A 17,421-nucleotide genomic window follows, 5' to 3' on the forward strand; every position below is an offset into this window, starting at 1 on the left:
GGTTTTGAGCAGGATAAAATTGAATTTTATATTGAAAAAGAAGAGTGTGTAAGAAAATATTATTTTTCTGAAATTTTTTCATGCTACTCCTCTATGTAGACATCAGTACTCTTAGCATGTTTCCACCTGTTTTCTAAAGGGACACCCTTAGTATTAAACCATTTACTTTTTATGGTAGTTAAAATTAAAACATGAATGGTATACATTCAAACTGATTTTATATTCCCAATACTGCTGTGTCCAAAAATTTATATAAAAATACGGAGGTCTTCTAAAGGTATGTCAATGATTACTTTTTTAATATATCATTTCTTTTTCAATATGTGCTTAAGCATATATATCACTCATGTTTTAATTTTAACTACAGTAAAAAACCATTAGTTTAATACTAGGTGTGCCCCTTTATAAAATAGGCAGAAAGGTGCTAAGAATACTGGTGTATAAGAAAGTTTTAAAATGAATCAAGGATGAGCAGCTTTCAAAAGTGAACTGTAGAAGAAAATAAACAAACATTTTTGAAGAAAAAAAAAATGAAAGAGTTTGAAAACAAGAACCAAACATTGGCAATTCAGTGACAAACCCCCTGAAGAAAACATTAATTGATTCAGCCAGAGAAGCATGTGGTGAGGGTGTCTACAAGACTAGAAAAATCAGGATTCAGGAAGAGTTAAAGAGGTAGTGAAGGAAAAGAAGAAATCATATCAAAAGTTAATGATACGTAAGTCAGCTTGTGTTCTTCGAGAATATAGGAAAATATGTAAGAAAGCAAAGCACTGTGTAAAACTAACTAAACAAAAGTCATGGGAAGACTTTTGTTTAGAAATGGATGAAAGACTATTGTAAAGGGAACCAGATAATAAAAATGACATGAAAACTGAAGATTAAGATATTCTAGATGTCTGGTGTAATTAATCTGAACAATTGTTAAATGAAACAAGCAGTAGCAACATGGTGGTAGAAAACACTCAACATGAATGCATCCAGGAATACATATTAGTACTTGATGTAGAAAAAGCCATCAAAAACTTGAAATGTGGAAAGGCAATTGGAGTAGATGACATTCGACCAGAAATGCTCAAATATTGGAGGTATAAAAGTTTTACAATGGCTACACTGCATAATTCAGAAGGTCTGGTCAGATGGTTAAATTCCAGATGATAGAGCTGGAATTCTGGAATAGAGCTCTAGTACCCATCTATAAAAAGAGAAATAAAACTAAATGTGAGAATTTCTCTTTTGAGTGCCTGGTAAAAATTATGCAAAAGTTACTTGAGAAAAGGAGAAGAATTGTGGAAGGGAAGCTTTGAGAAGAACAACTAGATTCAGGACAAATAGAGGTTGTCAGGTTCATATTTTCACTTTAAGACAAATAGTTGAGCTCTGATAGGATTTCTCAGCTATTTGTCCTAAAGTAAAAATCCAATTATGTAACAATGATCTGTATTTAATTTTCATAGATCTAGAAGGGGCATATGACAATGTGCTGAGAGAATAACTGTTCAAAGCACTATAGTTACATGTTGTAAATGGGACATTATGTCAAGCAATGCATAGTCTATATTTAAGGCGTAAGTCAGCAGTAGAAATTGAAGGAGGTATGGGAAGATGGTTTGATGCCAAATCAGGCATGAGAGAAGGCTGCACATAGCTTCACTATTAATTATCTTTTATGTGGGGAAAGTAGTATTAAACTGATATCAGAATTGGGGATATTAGTCTCAACTGTCTACATTATCCAGATGATGTTATACTCCTAAATAAATCCACTACACGTCTGCATGATTCTCAAACTACATTGAATAACTGATGTAATAATTTTGGTATGAAAATTACCAATAAAAAAACAGACTATGAAAATAGGCAGGAACAATGAAACATAACTGCATCCTGAATGGAAAATCTATGGAGCCAATAAAACATTTCAGCTATTTAGGCACAATTTTTAGTAGGTGGCAAATTAAATGTGGAAATGGACAACAGAATTAGCAATGCTGATAAGGTAAAAAATCAACTGAATAAATTTGTATCAAATAAGACAGAAATTAGTCAAAACTCTAAACTAATTTGCATACAAGACAGTGTTCAAATCAATTTTAGCTTATTAATCTTAGAGCTAAGTTAGAAATAAAACATTTGATAAAAGACAGGAGACTGTATGAGAATTCTAAGAAAGATTAGAGGTGTGAACAGATAGCTTTATCATATTAAAAATGAGGATATTAGCAAAGAACTTGAAATTATTAGTATTCAGAAATGTGTTAGAAGAGCTAATGTCAGGTGGTATGGTCGCTTAAACAGAAATAGAGGTGAATGGTTAGCAAAACAGAAATAAAAAATTTCTCTGTTTTGCTAACCCTTCCATGCAAGGATAAAGACCAAAATCTAGGGTCGATTGATATAACACAAAATCCCTGGAAGATAGAAATATAATGTCTAATAATATTATAGTCTTGACAAATAATAGATCGATTTGGAGGGAAATTGTTGATAGGAAGTTAGTAATGATGTAACTTTTGGGTAGTACTCTCATAATAATATTGTGCACACCCTTGAGGATACATATTAGGAATTTGATGATGATGATAATCCATCAACCTGTTATGCATTAATCATGTTCATTTTGGTTTCTCCCATTTACTTCTTAATTGTCACATCATGAACTCAAAAAGTTTTTTTTTTTTTTTTTTTCATATTACAACACTAATGGCTTCTAATTATCACCATCACAAATATGTTCTAAGTAATTAACATGATCCATCGCTAATTCCTCAAGTGTGATTATGAAATTCAAGATCCTTCCCTCTCAGTAAGTTTGTATAATAGATGCTGTGTTAGATAATTGTGGTAAAGTTCCTTCAAAAATTTATTACCTATTATATTATGAGCTGTTTCAGTTTCTCAGTTGATGACTCTCATACTAAAGTTCCCAATTAATAATACTTTGCTTTTTATTTATCTCTTTAAAGGTCAGGTGCATAATATTACCGTATTTACTCGAATATAACTTGCATCCATGATTTTACTTTACGAAAAAAAATTTAAACATGTTCATGTCGGCGTGATAGTGACTCGCTGCCTGCAGTAAACAACATGCCCTTCTTGAGATGAATGGTTAGCAACTGCACAGACACAAGAAAAACAGGTAGCTTTATTGTATCACTGAATGAGGTACAGAGACATTTGCAGTCTGTGTAATATATTTCTCAACAAACAGTGCAATTAGAGATAACTGGGATAAAAACGGCACAAACTAATGAATCGCATGTCACCCCCTCACCACCACCACACACACACACACACGCACACACAGAAACTGTGGCTGCGTAGACTCAAGCAAAACCACATGTTGCGCCTGCAAACACAGTATCTAACTAAAAACTATTGTCCAATTTTTCAGTTACATGAAATAGTGTTTGTTTGATTGCATTCGAACATTAAGACAGATCACAAAGGCTAACTTCAAATAAAATTCCACTGAGAATTGAAACATGCTATATAATGTGAGTCAGCCTACCAGCTTGATGCAGAAGCGGCACACAAACAAGCAGCAATAAAATTCAACTGAAGGGTTGAAACTTTGTGTGAGTTGAGTCCACCCATGCGAAGCGATGTGGAAATGGTACACAAACTGTAATTAGAGTTCCATCATTAAAAATGTGTTAAAACTAAGAAATATATAGTGAATGTTGTTATGGTAGTTTCAAATATTGTGGAATTTGGTTGAAGACAATTAGCATTTCAACTCAACAATTGTCGGCTTGTTTTTGTCTTTGGGTTATGCGATCTTTTGTTAATACCGCACGCCTTCATAACTGCTCTATTTCTACTGGCCTACCATTGCTGTCTGTTTCGTGTTCTGCTTTTACTTCTCGTTGGTCATTCATGAAGGATTGTTCATTACGTATCTCAAGTCTTGTAAATTACTGGTAATTTTTGCTTGAAATAATGGAAAAGATGACTTTGACGATGCACATAAAGAAACTGCTCTTGAAGCCGGAAGTAGCGATAGCAAATAGGAGACTCCTGGTACATCATACCCATTTTCAATCTTTTCCTGAAAACTTTAGTTTCCGAAAATCCCCGCATATATCTCGTACCATGATTTTTTAGCTTTAATTTTGGGGGGAAAAGTGCAAGTTATATTTGAGTAAATATGGTATCTCTAGTAACACATCCACACCCTTAGTGTACGTGCTTCTTGAGCAGCATATGGGCTGGAACTCCTGCCCCCAAATAGGAATTCATTATATTATTGAACAGTCCCATTGTCTGTGATTTCCTTATTTGATCTCTTATGGCAACATTGTAATTTAGCATCCCATAATATGTAGCTTAATATCTCCACTTAATGATTTAAATCACACTGCTACTCAAAGTGCACTTTGTTCCCTTCACCCATACTGCCATTAATTTCCTTTGGTTTTTTTTTTCTGAATCTTCTAAAACATTTATCAATTTGACCACCTTGCTCAGGTTCCATAGGCAGAGTAGCAGCTGAGTTTATTCTAAATAGGTTATGCTTTGTATATGACTTTATTAACCCTGTAAACTTTTGATATCGATATTGTTAAATAGTACTACCATAGTATCCTGTACTCATGCCTGAAGATACATTTCAGAAAATGATGAACTGTTGATTTAGCATCTGAGTGCTTTCCTTACTTTATTTAGGTAATTTATCTTATTTCCAAACCTACCATACCTCTCTTTAGTTAAACATTTCTCACATCTATATGATGTGCCAACAAATGCTAGTCAGCTTTAGTGATTTCCTCCCCTCTCAAAAAAATTACATTTAGTAGATTATTTGATGCTATCTGATATACTTTTTTTAATTCAGCTATTTTTAAGTATAGCTTACAGAATTTGTATTAGTTGGCATAACGCTCAATGCGGTTATCACACAGTCGTATTTTCCTGTCCACATTCTGATTCTTCAAAATTAACTGCCTCTGTTTCTTGTCTTTTTGCCCATGTTATCAAAATTAAATTTAAAAAAAACTGCTTGCAATACAGTAATTTAGCAAAGTAGGATAAAACCAGTAAAAAAGTATGTAGCTCATAGTACTTACAGTCGAGATTAATGTACTTTTTTTTTCTTCCTTTGTCTAGGAATCTAAATTAATTTCTGGTGTAGCTTTCAAGAAAACATTTTCATATGCCGGATTTGAAATGCAGCCTAAGAAATATCTGAATCCTAAGATAGCCCTGTTAAATGTTGAACTTGAATTGAAAGCTGAAAAGGAAAATGCAGAGGTTCAAGTTGACAGTGTGCAGGTATGTTATCAATTAGTTTTATTAACAATGACCTCAATAAGTTACTGGAATTTAGTTTTCTCTTATATTCATTACTGTTGCTATGTCCTTTAAGCATGTTGTGAGAGAGAGAAAAATATACTAATCAGCATAGTTCAATTCATTAGTTGCAGAATCGAGTTAAAATTTACTAAGAGCTTTTTTTTTTTTAAATAATAATAATTAATTAGAAAGATTCATTTGAAGAAAGAGACTTATTTGTGTCTATGGTCCCACAGAAGGTTCTACTAAAGTAGATGTGGAGGAATTTTTTGAGTCTTTAGAGAAAGCAGCTGACACAATGAAAAAGGAAAAGTTGGTCCTTGTTGGGGATCTAAATGATAGAATTGAAAATGATTGTCAGACATACGAAAATATTTTGGAAAAATTTGGAGAAAAGAGCAAATCTAATAATAATGGCAAATACCTGTTGGATTTCTGCTCAGGACATGGACTGGTTATTACTAACACAATTTTACAACATAAAAATGTGCACAAATTCACATGGAGAGAAGAGACAAGGAATAAGAAAAGTCTCATTGACTATATAATTATTGATGGTGATGTTTTCCTCGCTGGTGCAGGACACTAGAGTGTACAGAGGATTTGAAATGATCACAATTTAGTCTTGAGCAGGATAAAATTGAATTTCATATTGAAAGGAAGAACATGTAAGAAAGTTTTAGAACAAATAAAAGTTAAGCAGCTCTTAGATGTGAACTGTAGACTAAAATACACAAACATTGTTCAAGAAAAAATTAAAGAGTTTGAGAACAGGAACCAAACCTTGGAGAAAATGTTGGTTGATTCAGCCAGAGAGACGTGGTGAGGTTGTGTGCAAGGATAGAAAAATCAGAACTACATGGTGGACAATGAAAGTTAAAGAGGCAGTGAAGAAAAAGAAAAAAGCATATCAAAAGTTTCTGGCAAATAAGTCAGCTTGTGCTCTTAGAGAATACAGAGACAAATGTAAGAAAGCTAAACACTGTGTAAAACTAAAAACAGAAGTCATGGCAAGAACATAGAAAATAAATATCAGGCAAGTGGCAAAATATTCTGAAGACTGTTGAAAAATTGCTAAATGAAACAAGCAGTGACAGCACAGTGGTAAAAAACACTCAACAGGCATGGAATCAGGAATACATATCCATACTTGAAGTAGAAAAAGCCATCAAAAGTCTGAAATGTGGAAAGGCAGCTGGAATAGATGTTATTTGACCAGAAATGCTGAAGTATGGAGATATAAAAGTCTTGCAGGGACTGCACTGCACAGTTCAGAAGACATGGACAGATTGACGAATTCCAGATGATTGGAGTAGAGCTCTCATAGTACTCATTTATGAAATGGAAAATAATACTGAATGTGAGAATTATAGAGGTACCTCCCTACTGAGTATTCCTGGTAAGATTTATGTAAGTATACTTGAGAAATGGTTGAGAAAGAATTGTAGAAGGTAAGCTTGGTGAAGAACAAGCTGGATTCAGGCCAAATAGAGACTGTCAGGATCAGGTTTTCACTTTACAGTAAATAGTTGAGAAATCGTGGGAATATAACGAAGATCTGTATTTAAGTTTTGTAGATCTGGAAAAAGCATGTAACAAGATACCAAGAGAAAATCTATTCAAAATGCTACAGTTGTATGGTGTCAACGGGACATTATATCAAGCAATACTTTATTTAATTCAGCAGTTAGAATTGATGGACGTACAGGAAAATGGTTTAATGTTAAATCTGTTGTCAAACAAGGATGTACATTTTCCCCCTCTTTTATTCATTATCTATATGGATCACATTATGAAGGAAAGTGGTATTAAACCTGATATCAAAATTGGAGATGTTAATTTCAGCTCTACTTTACACAGATGATGGTATACTTCTAAATAAATCTAGTACAAGTCTGCAAGATTCCCTGACTAAATAGAATAACTGTTGTAATAGATATGGTATTAAGGTCAGCAGTAACAAGACAACGACAATTAAAATTTTTTTGGGGGGGGGATAGTAAATTAAATATGGAAATAGACAACAGAATCAACAAAGCTGGTATGGTTGGAAGTCAAATGAATAAATTTATATGGAATAAGAGAGAAATTAGTCAAAACACTAAATTAGTGTTTTGACTAATTTAGTGTTTATTGTCTAATTTGTTGTCTAATTTATTGCCTAATTCCAACCCTCAGATCAATAACATTGATCTGAGGGTTGGAATTAGAAATAAAACACTTGGCCAAAGAGTAGAGACCGCAGATATGAGAGTGCTGAGAAACATTAGGGGCATGAACAGATGGCATAAATGACAATATCATGTTAGAAATGAGGATATTAGGAAAGAACTTGACATTGTTAGCATCCAGGAATGCATTAGCAGCTAATCTCAGGTGGTATGGTCACTTAAACAGAATGGGAGAGAGGAAAGATTAGCGAAAGAAGTGTTTTCTGCCAGGTTGCCTTGAAAAAGAACCAGAGGAAAAACAAGATGTAAGTGGATTGATAGAGTAAAAATTGCCCTACAAGACAGAAATATAAGATCTGATAATGTTGGAATCTTGACAGGTAACAGATTGATTTGGGGAAAAACTGTAGATGGGATTGTTAGTGGTGATATAAGTTTTTCATGTAGTACTATCATCTCTTGTATGCTCCTTGAGAGTACATGTCAGGAATTTAATGATGATAGAAAGATTCAAAGAGAAGAAATAGATTCTATGATGCTTGAGATTTGTGCATTATTAGCCTCTAAGCATTTCAGGTTTCTGATAGCCTGCAAGTCAACATTTAGATTTAAAAAAATAAAAATAAATAAAAAAATTTTAAAAAAAGAATAGTGTTTTACAATAATTGTATATTTCAAGTATTGATATACTTTTGATTGTTTGTACCTCCTATGGTAGAAAGCTGCATTCTTCTGAGTATTATAGAGAAATGCAGCTGGGAATATATTTCACTTCTTGACATTAAAAACATCAGAAGCCTGAAATGTGGAGAGACAGGTGGTATAGATTTGGCCTGCCTAATTTGTTTAAATGTGGAAATATAAAAAAGGTTGCCACCAAGTTACAGTACTCCTGGTTTTTCTCTGGTATACAGCCCTTTCATACCTTTTTGAGAACCAAGATTTAGAATGTAATGGGATAAATATTTTCACACCAGTAAGGGCTACTTCAGTGATTGTGTGGCAGTGGTTGTGTTTGGATCAGTAGGCTGAAAACAATGATCCATTCAGGGGAATAAAGCATGGAAGTTTTTGGCATTCTTATAATGCCAAACAACTCAGCAATGAGAATGGCTTTGTGCAAGAAGAAAAGATCAGCACTACGAAATAATGTTTTTCCTCTGGTTCTGAATTATCTAGAGGCAGTATATTGGTTTTTTTGAAAGAGAACACTAGTAAGGAAGAGATGTAGGGTGTTCGGATAGGTAGCTGAGAAGATATGATATTCTGGTAGCATGTGAACAGTTTATGTAAGATCATTAGTTATAGCATGTATCAACATATGTCTGTTTGATCTATGCAGTATCAGAGAGGCTCTATAGCTTGGTCAATATCAGCAATGCTGTTTGGTTGGAAAGACCCAGGTTCCAATCCTATCAAGAATCTGAAGAACCTTTATAAGTACTTTTCAACTGAAGGTGAGTTAGCTGGTTTCATATGGATGTGGCAGAAATTTCATCTCACAAAACAGTCAGACTCTCCAGAAGAATATGTGTAATTCACAGACATTATACTCTAATCGCACAGTCTTGGTTTCTTCAGCCGAAAATCCAAAATAACCAGTCTGTGCGGTTAGATAGAGGAAATTAGTTCGCTTTTAGGAAAAATGTGCTAAAAAAATCAGTATTGAAGGAAAGGAGGTTAAAAAGTTCAGAATGGTTGGTGCCATTAGGAGAGAAATAGAAAGGAAATAAATTTGATAGAATGGTGCAGAAAGATTTTCAGCCAAAGGGTCAAAAATCAGGAGATTCTAAGTTGCATTATGAAAATTATGGAAACAGCTACCATGTTAGAGTAAAACTTAATTTAATACAAACCCAAATAAATACTCGCCGTTTCGACCTTCAGATTAAGGTCATCATCATCTGGAGTATACATGTATACAAAGGAACAAGCTGCACTACAATCTACATGGCGTGCTCAAGTTACTGACCAACTGTTACAACTATTGGCCTGACCTCTGGTTAAAAAAAAATTAAAAAACCTTACTACATCAGATCTATTATTATTATTGTTATCTATTAGGTTACAAAATTAAATTAAGCTGGAGAGCGATATGTTTACAAAAAGGAAATAAATTAATAAATAATAAAAACAAAAGATTACTTATATAAGTATATATAAATTACAACCAACTGGTATGGATAGTGGCCAATAAAAGCTGAAAATTTTCTTAGATTCAGGGTTTACTGGAAACTAAGTGAGCTGAATGTGTGCCACCCAAATTTTTGGGATTTTTATGGCATCATTATTGTTAAGATTAGGGTGGTTAATCAAAATTTCACAGGCTTCTTTAAATTTCCATTCATACCTATGATGTAACGAGCAAGTACTTTTCCAGTCAATTTGGTGTTGAGTGTTAAGAGCGTGGTCTGAAAGGCCTACTTCACCAAAATTGTTAAATTTAATGTGTCATTTGTGCTATTTTTTACTGTAGGGATTGTATGTCCAATTTCCCCAATATAAGGTAAGTTACAGGTGCAATAAACTCCAAGATGTGCCGATGGGGGAAGAGGAGTTGAATGTGTTTTCCAATTTTAAAGGTAGTTTAAAAAGTGGCATTAAGACTAATGGTCTAGGATTCTATTAATTTTTTCTGATAACCCTTTAATGTATGGGATAGCTATGGTTTTACTAGAATCTATATTATTTTTTTTGAGGAAGTTTTATGAAGAACTTTATCAATAGTATTTTTGCTGTAACGATTATTTATAAATATATTGCTAATAATTTTTAATTCTTGCCTAAGAGCTTGTTCATCAAAGCAAATTGTTATATAAAGAATATATAAATATATATTCTTTATATAACAAAATTAAAAACATTCAGTTTCCAAATTCAGATGAAATTGCTCTTTGGAAAAATAGGTGATATTTTTGCACACTGGGATTAAAATTAGAATTCAGACCACATATATTTTGAAAAGTAGATTTGCAAGGTTTACCTTTGATTACATGGGTCATGCACATTCCCTATGCAGTGTTTGTATTCTAGTTTCTGTGATAGTTCTGGTATTGCTTAATTTCTGTGCTATTTTTTTTATAGTCATTGTTCTAATTGTTGGTATACTCTGACCTTTTTCTCACTGAATGAAGAGCAAGATCCAACTAGGTACGTACGTGTGAAGATCACTTAATTCTAAGCTGTTTGTTAGTATATCACAGGTGATAAACTAATACAGGAAGCTTTTTCTGATTTGTTTTGTGGGTTCGAAGTGGTGATGCTGGATAGTTTTTCTAGAGTCAGGGTTACATTTTCCACTTACATTAACGAAGTCCTTTTGTTGAAAGTTTATTTTTCACTTGGTTAGACTATAATAAATTTAGTTTAATCCTTTATCCGAGTGTGAGCAAACAAAGTTTGCACCTGAAGTTGCCCGATGTTGTACTATCTTACCTCAGTCCTGAAGATATTTTCAGGCGCAAACTTTGCTCACACTTGGATAAAGGATTAAACTAAATTTATTATAGTCTAACCAAGTGAAAAATAAACTTTCAACATCTTTCTCTAAATCCAGAGTAATTTAATAATAATTTGGCACACCTTTGGGCAACTCCTATAGGTAAAGATGACCTCTCCATTGCTTCTGCTTTGGTATCTCTTTTCATTATTCTTGTTGAGACGCTTATACGCTGGTTAAACATGATAACTAATATTTAAGGAATTGACAGCGTATACTAGAAATATAAATTAAATAAACTTTAATATATACTTTCCGATATTTCGGCAAACGTCACGTTGCCATCTTCTTGGGAACTTAATACAAAGACACGTGCACACAAGTACTACATAACAGCAAATGAGAATTGAAGCTAGGAAGCTAACGTTTTCCTAAAGTCCTGATGGTGCCCCCTGCTGGGCTATATTGGTGGTTCTTGGCCTTTGGGCTGAAGTTCTTCTGGTAAATGTTTCCCAAATTTGGGGCAGTCTCATGCATCCAAATTTGTTGAGGTTTGGCATGTTCCTAAGGGCTGAGGCTGATTCCATGAATAGTCTTTCATACTTGAACTTGCTGCAGTGTATGACTGTGGCTTTCTTCCATCGTATTCTGTGGCGAGTATCCAGAGCGTGGTCTGCAAGCCCAGAGTGGCTGTACTGGTGAAATCGGATGTAATCCTTGTGTTCTGAGATTCTGATATTTGCTGTCCTGCCTGTTTGGCCAAAGTAAGACAATTTACAGCTGCGAAGGACCTGGTATACACCAGGTAGGTCTAGGGGAAGTGGTTGGTCTTTAGTGGAGCGGATAAGGGATGCCAATTTTCTCTCTGGTCTGTAACAAGTGGTTAAGTCATGTTTTCTTAAGATTTTGTGGATTTTTTCCGAGGTGCCTCGGATGTAGGGAATGGTAATGGATTTAGAGTGAGCTTTTTTTTTTTTTTTTTTTTTTTTGTGAAGGGGAGGGGGTGGTGGGTTGTGGATAACTGGATTCAGTATTTTCTGGATTTGGGGGGGTAGCCATTGGCTGAGAAAGTGTCACGGATGTGATTTAGTTCAGTGGTTAGGGCTTGATCATTTGAACAGATTATTTTTGCCCTGTTGAATAGTGTCTTAATAACTCCATATTGTTGTGAGAGGGGGTGATGGGATTGTTGGTGAATGTATCTGCCTGTATGGGTGGGTTTTCTATAAACTGAAAAAACCAAGGTTCCATCTGGTTTATTTAATTTATATTTCTAGTATACGCTGTCAATTCCTTAAATATTAGTTATCATCTCTTTTCATGCATATAAACCCTTTTGTATCTTGTCTAACTGAGCACTTCATAGCATTGTTTGATTTGTCTGTGCTAGTAAAATCTGAAGTACTCTGTCATTGTTGGTAACATCTTTGCTTTGTGCAGCGTGACTGATAAATGAGAGAACACAAGTTCAAAGCTCCAGGGTTCTACTACGTGGATTTTGATTTAAAAAATAAAAATAAAAAAAGCCCATCCATATATTAATATGCAAATAGATTTTTGAACCTTTTGTAGGTGGATCACTTAGAACATGCAAGTCAGATGAAAAAAAATATATTTTTTTTAAAATTAATTAATTAAAAAACTGTCTAGAGCGTTCAGATTTGACTGTGACAGGTCACTTTCCCTAATATGTAAGGGGAAGATGATGAAAATATGTTATATTATTATAATTTCTTCTCACCCAATTGTGAATCCCCTTCCAGCCATGAATGATTGTAAAGATAGAGTACATTAATATTGTGGGTGTACTGAGCATAGATTACCTGGAAATCCTGCTCTAGAGATTGCAACTTTTTTCCAGCCGCTCAGGCCTTTAATAAACAAGTTGAAGGCAGCTTCATTGCCTGCAATTAAGGTAACATCTTTTGACTTTTTGCTTTTTACTGGGAATTGTACTTCAATTCCTAAATATGCTTCCATAATGCACCATTCAATACTTTATTTTTTTCTGAAAAAATATCAGATGAATGTTGCTAAAGCATAAAAATAAATTATAAGGAATATTTGAAAAAGTGACAGAAAACAGGAGCCAAAGCAAGGGCAAAAACCTGCTAAAAGTCTCCAGGTTGTGATTGACTATCTCTCTCTTTTTTTTGTATTCAGAAAAGAGATAGTCAATCATAACTTGGAGAGTTTTATGGGATTTTTGTAATTGTTATATGGTTACTGCCTTTGCATTGGCTCATTTTCTGTCACTTTTTCAAATACTCTTTACCATTTATTTTTATGCTGTAGCTTGGGGTAATAAATCTTAACCAATAAATTGACGTCCTCTTCTCTTTCTCTCTCATTCACTATTCAGGTTAGAATTAGCACTGTATTCATGAATATTTAAAATATTACTTTATTTAGTGGGGGAAGTGCTGTTTTCTCACTTTGTTGTGGCAACTAATTTTTTACATGAAGGTAAGTAAATCTGTAGCACTGATGTGCTACATTGATATCTGTGGTTAGATAATCTGGGAATTCTGCACTTGAGGTCAAACATGGTCTTTGTTATTTTATTTCTGTCCTCCATTAAATAGATGTAATTTCATGCTAGGCACTGAAAAGCATTTACCACCTACTGAAGACCTTAATAAACATTTGTATTGTGGTAGGATTCAAACCTATATTCAATTAGCTGTGAAGCAGAGACTGTATCTGATCATCTTTGGCCATAAATGATTGCCAGAATGGTTTCTTTTACAACTAATTCATAGGGAATATCTTGAATATAGCATCTGTCTTTGGAAAAATGCTATGAAAAATTTGGAAGAACTCAAGTGGTTGCTTTGTATATCATTTGCTCTTAAAATCAGTTGCTTATATGTGGCATGAGAGCCTCTTGAGTTCTATTTTATGGTCTGCTATTGCCTTTTGCAACTTGGTTCCTGTTGCTGCATTATGCATAACAGTGGATGAATTTTTGTCCTCAAACTTTGCATTGATGTTGGAATATTATATGAATGTATTCTTTTACTCAATTTGTCTTTTCTCTATATCATCATCATAATCATTTCCTAATATGTACCCTCAAAAAGTGCACAGCATACTATGACAGTACTTCCTAATTAGGTTTTACATATTATCAGCCCTCCTGTCAACACTGTTCTTCTAAATTCTTTATTTGTCAGTTCATACTGATCAACTGAAAGATAATTAAAGAATTAATTGTTTTGGTCACAACTTGATCTTAAGTTTTTGTTGTGACCTAGATGACCTAAATCTGCTTCAATTCAACTAGATATTGAACTTCCAAGTGTTTAATCTAATCTAATATGATTTACCATATCATATTAGATTAGTTTTCCTAATGTGCCCTTAAATGATATTAGGTTCCTTTCTGTGGTATCTTCATTGTTAGTATGATTCTGCCATTGATGCCATCTCTTCATTCCCCCTAGTTTTTCTCAGAACTTTTGTGTCTGTTATCTTTAGCCTTCAATTAGCTGTTTTATTTCTAATCCAATGCTTAAATCCATAGATTTTTGTTTATTGTAAGGTGAGTGTTTTTCTCTTATTCCATATAAATTTATTTTCTGTTTTCATTTTTACTTTACCAACTTCACTGATCATTGTCTAAATAGCTGAAATCTACAGGCGAATATTCAGGTTGTGGGGCACACATCCACAGAATAGCAATACCGCCAATATTATATTTTTGCATTTATTCCCTTTAAAGACTCCCATAATATTTCCTGGTTTCGTGTGATTCCTAAAATTAAACACAATATACTAATCTTCATGAAGAGGACACTTTTTGACACATTATATCACGTTTGTATTAATAGCCTCGGTGTGCAGTCACAAATAATATACCTTTAAACAGACGTACAGATGGCGCAGCAGGTCAAATTCTTAGCATTCCAGTGGCAGTGGGCCCGCAAGGCAAAGTGAGCGCTGAGACAATAGCACCTAGAAATCAGTGGCTGTGATTGATTATTGTGTTAACCAATCCAATTTAACATTGTCATTTTTCATGAGTTTCTGTTTTTGTTTTCTGATATTCAGAAAATTTGATTTCATATTTTCTGAATATCAATATCAGAATATTTTTTTTGAAGATGAATATCAGAAAATTGTTTTCTGATATTCATCTTCAAATTCCTGACATGTACCCTCAAAGGGTTTACAGGATATGATAGTACTACATGAAAATTTTACATCATTACTAACTTTCTATCTACAATTTTCCTCCAAATCAGTCTATTACTTGTCAAGACTCCAACATTATCAGATCTGATATTTCTATCATCTAAGGCACTTTGTACGTATCAATCCACCTATATCTTGGTCTTCCTCTGGGTAGTTTTCCTGGTAGAGAACACTTGCTTTGCTAATCTTTCCTCGCCCATTCTGTTTAAGTGACCATACCACCTGAGATTAGCTCTGCTAGTGCATTCCTGGATGCTGACAATGTCAAGTTCTTTCCTAATATCCTCATTTTTAATATGATACTGCCATTAATGCCATCTGTTCACGCCTATAATCTTTCTCAGGACTCATATCTGTGGTCTCTAGTCTTTGGTCAAGTGTTTTACTTCTGACCCAGCTCTCAGTTCCATAAATTAAAACTGATTTGAACACTGTCTTGTATACAGCTAATTTAGTGTTCTGACTAATTTCTCTCTTATTCCATATGAATTTATTCAATTGACTTCCTACCATACCAGCTTTGTTGATTCTGTTGTCTATTTCTATATTTCATTTACCATCTTCACTAAAAATTGTGCCTAAGTAGCTGAAACGTTCTACTTGTTCCATAGGTTCTCCATTCACAACACAGTTGACATTTTCAGGGATTCTACCTATTTTCATTGTCTTTGTCTTTTTATTGCTGACCTTCATACCATATCTATTACAACAGTTATTCAATTTAGTCAGGGAATCTTGCAAACTTGTAGCAGATTTATTTAGAAGTATAATATCATCTGCATAAAGCAAAGAGCATACGTTAACATCTCCAATTTTGATATCATGTTTAATACCACTTTCCTTCATAATGTGATCCATATAGATAATGAATAACAGAGGGGATAATGTGCATCCTTGTCTCACACCAGATTTAACATTAAACCATCTTCCTGTACTTACTTCAATTCTAACTGCTGACTTACAACTCAAATAAAGACTAAATATTGCTTGATATAATGCTCCATTGACACCATATAAATTTAGCGTATTGAATAGCTTCTCTCTCTCTCTGCTCCTTGTCATATGCTTTTTCCAGATCGACAAAACTTAAATACAGATCTTTGTTATATTCTCATGCTTTCTCAACTATTTGTCATAAAGTGAAGATCTGATCCTGACAGCCTATATTTGGCCTGAATCCAGCTTATTCTTCTCAACTATTTCTCAAGTATACTGGCATAAATTTTACCAGGAACACTCAGTAGAGAAATACCTCTGTAATTCTCACATTCAGTTTTATTTCCCTTTTTATATATGGGTACTATTAGAGCTTCCAATTCCAATCATCAGGAATTTGTCCCTCTGTCCAGGCCTTCTGAACCATGCAGTGCAGCCATTGTAAGACTTTTATACCACCATACTTCAGTATTTCTGGTCGAATATCATCTACTCCTGCTGCCGTTCCACGTTTCAAGCCTTTGATGGCTTTTTCTACTTCAAGTATGGATATGTATTCCTGACTGTATGCCTGTTGAGTGTTCTTTACCACTGTGCTATCACTGCTTGTTTCATTTAGCAATTTTTCGAAGTAATTACGCCATACTTCAAGGATATCTTTTTCTTCCATTTTCATGTCACCTTTATCGTCTCTAACTCCTTTTACAGCACTCATTCCTCCATTTCTAAGATTCTTCAACAACCTCCAGAATATCTTACCACCTTCTTGATATTTATTTTCTATGTTCTTGCCAAAGTCCTGCTATGACTTTTGTTTAGCTAGTTTTACACAGTGTTAAGCTTTCTTACATTTGTCTCTGTATTCTCTAAGAGCACAAGCTGACTTATTTGCCAGGAACTTTTGATATGCTTTCTTCTTTAATTTCCTGTGTCCACCGTGGAGTTCTGATTTTTCTATCTTTGCAGACAACTTCACCACCTGCCTCTCTGGCTGAATCAATCAGGGTTTTCTTCAGTGCTTGCCTCTGAATCTCCAAGGTTTGGTTCCTGTTCTCAAACTCTTTCAATTTTTCTTCAATAATCTTTGTGTATTTTAGTCTACAGTTCACATCTGAGAGCTGCTCAACTTTTATTCGCTTTAAAACTTTCTTGCATGTTATTCTTTTCAATATGAAATTCAATTTTATCCTGCTCAAGACTAAATAGTGATCACTTCTAATTTCAAATCCTCTGTACACTCTGGTGTCCTGCACCAGGGAGAAAACATCACTATCAACAATAACATAGTTAGTCCATGAATCAGTCCATGTCCTGAGCAGAAATCTAACAGGTATTTGCCATTATTATTAGATTTGCTCTTTTCTCCAAATTTTCCCAAAA

General features: G+C 34.0%; 1 protein-coding gene across 1 annotated transcript in view; it reads left to right on the forward strand.

Moving 5' to 3' along the window:
* Window positions 1–17,421, forward strand: part of CCT7 (chaperonin containing TCP1 subunit 7) — a 154,516-nt gene that overhangs the window by 67,361 nt on the left and 69,734 nt on the right. Inside the window, exon 7 of the mRNA XM_090397352.1 lies at window positions 5,113–5,277. Coding sequence (XP_090253478.1) covers window positions 5,113–5,277 — 165 coding nt within the window. The remainder of the gene's footprint in view (window positions 1–5,112; window positions 5,278–17,421) is intronic.

Source organism: Typopeltis vanoorti, chromosome 9 (genome assembly GCF_054136105.1).
Source record: "Typopeltis vanoorti isolate ZY-2024b chromosome 9, IOZ_Tvanoo_1.0, whole genome shotgun sequence".
NCBI classification, from domain to species: Eukaryota; Metazoa; Arthropoda; class Arachnida; order Uropygi; family Thelyphonidae; genus Typopeltis; species Typopeltis vanoorti.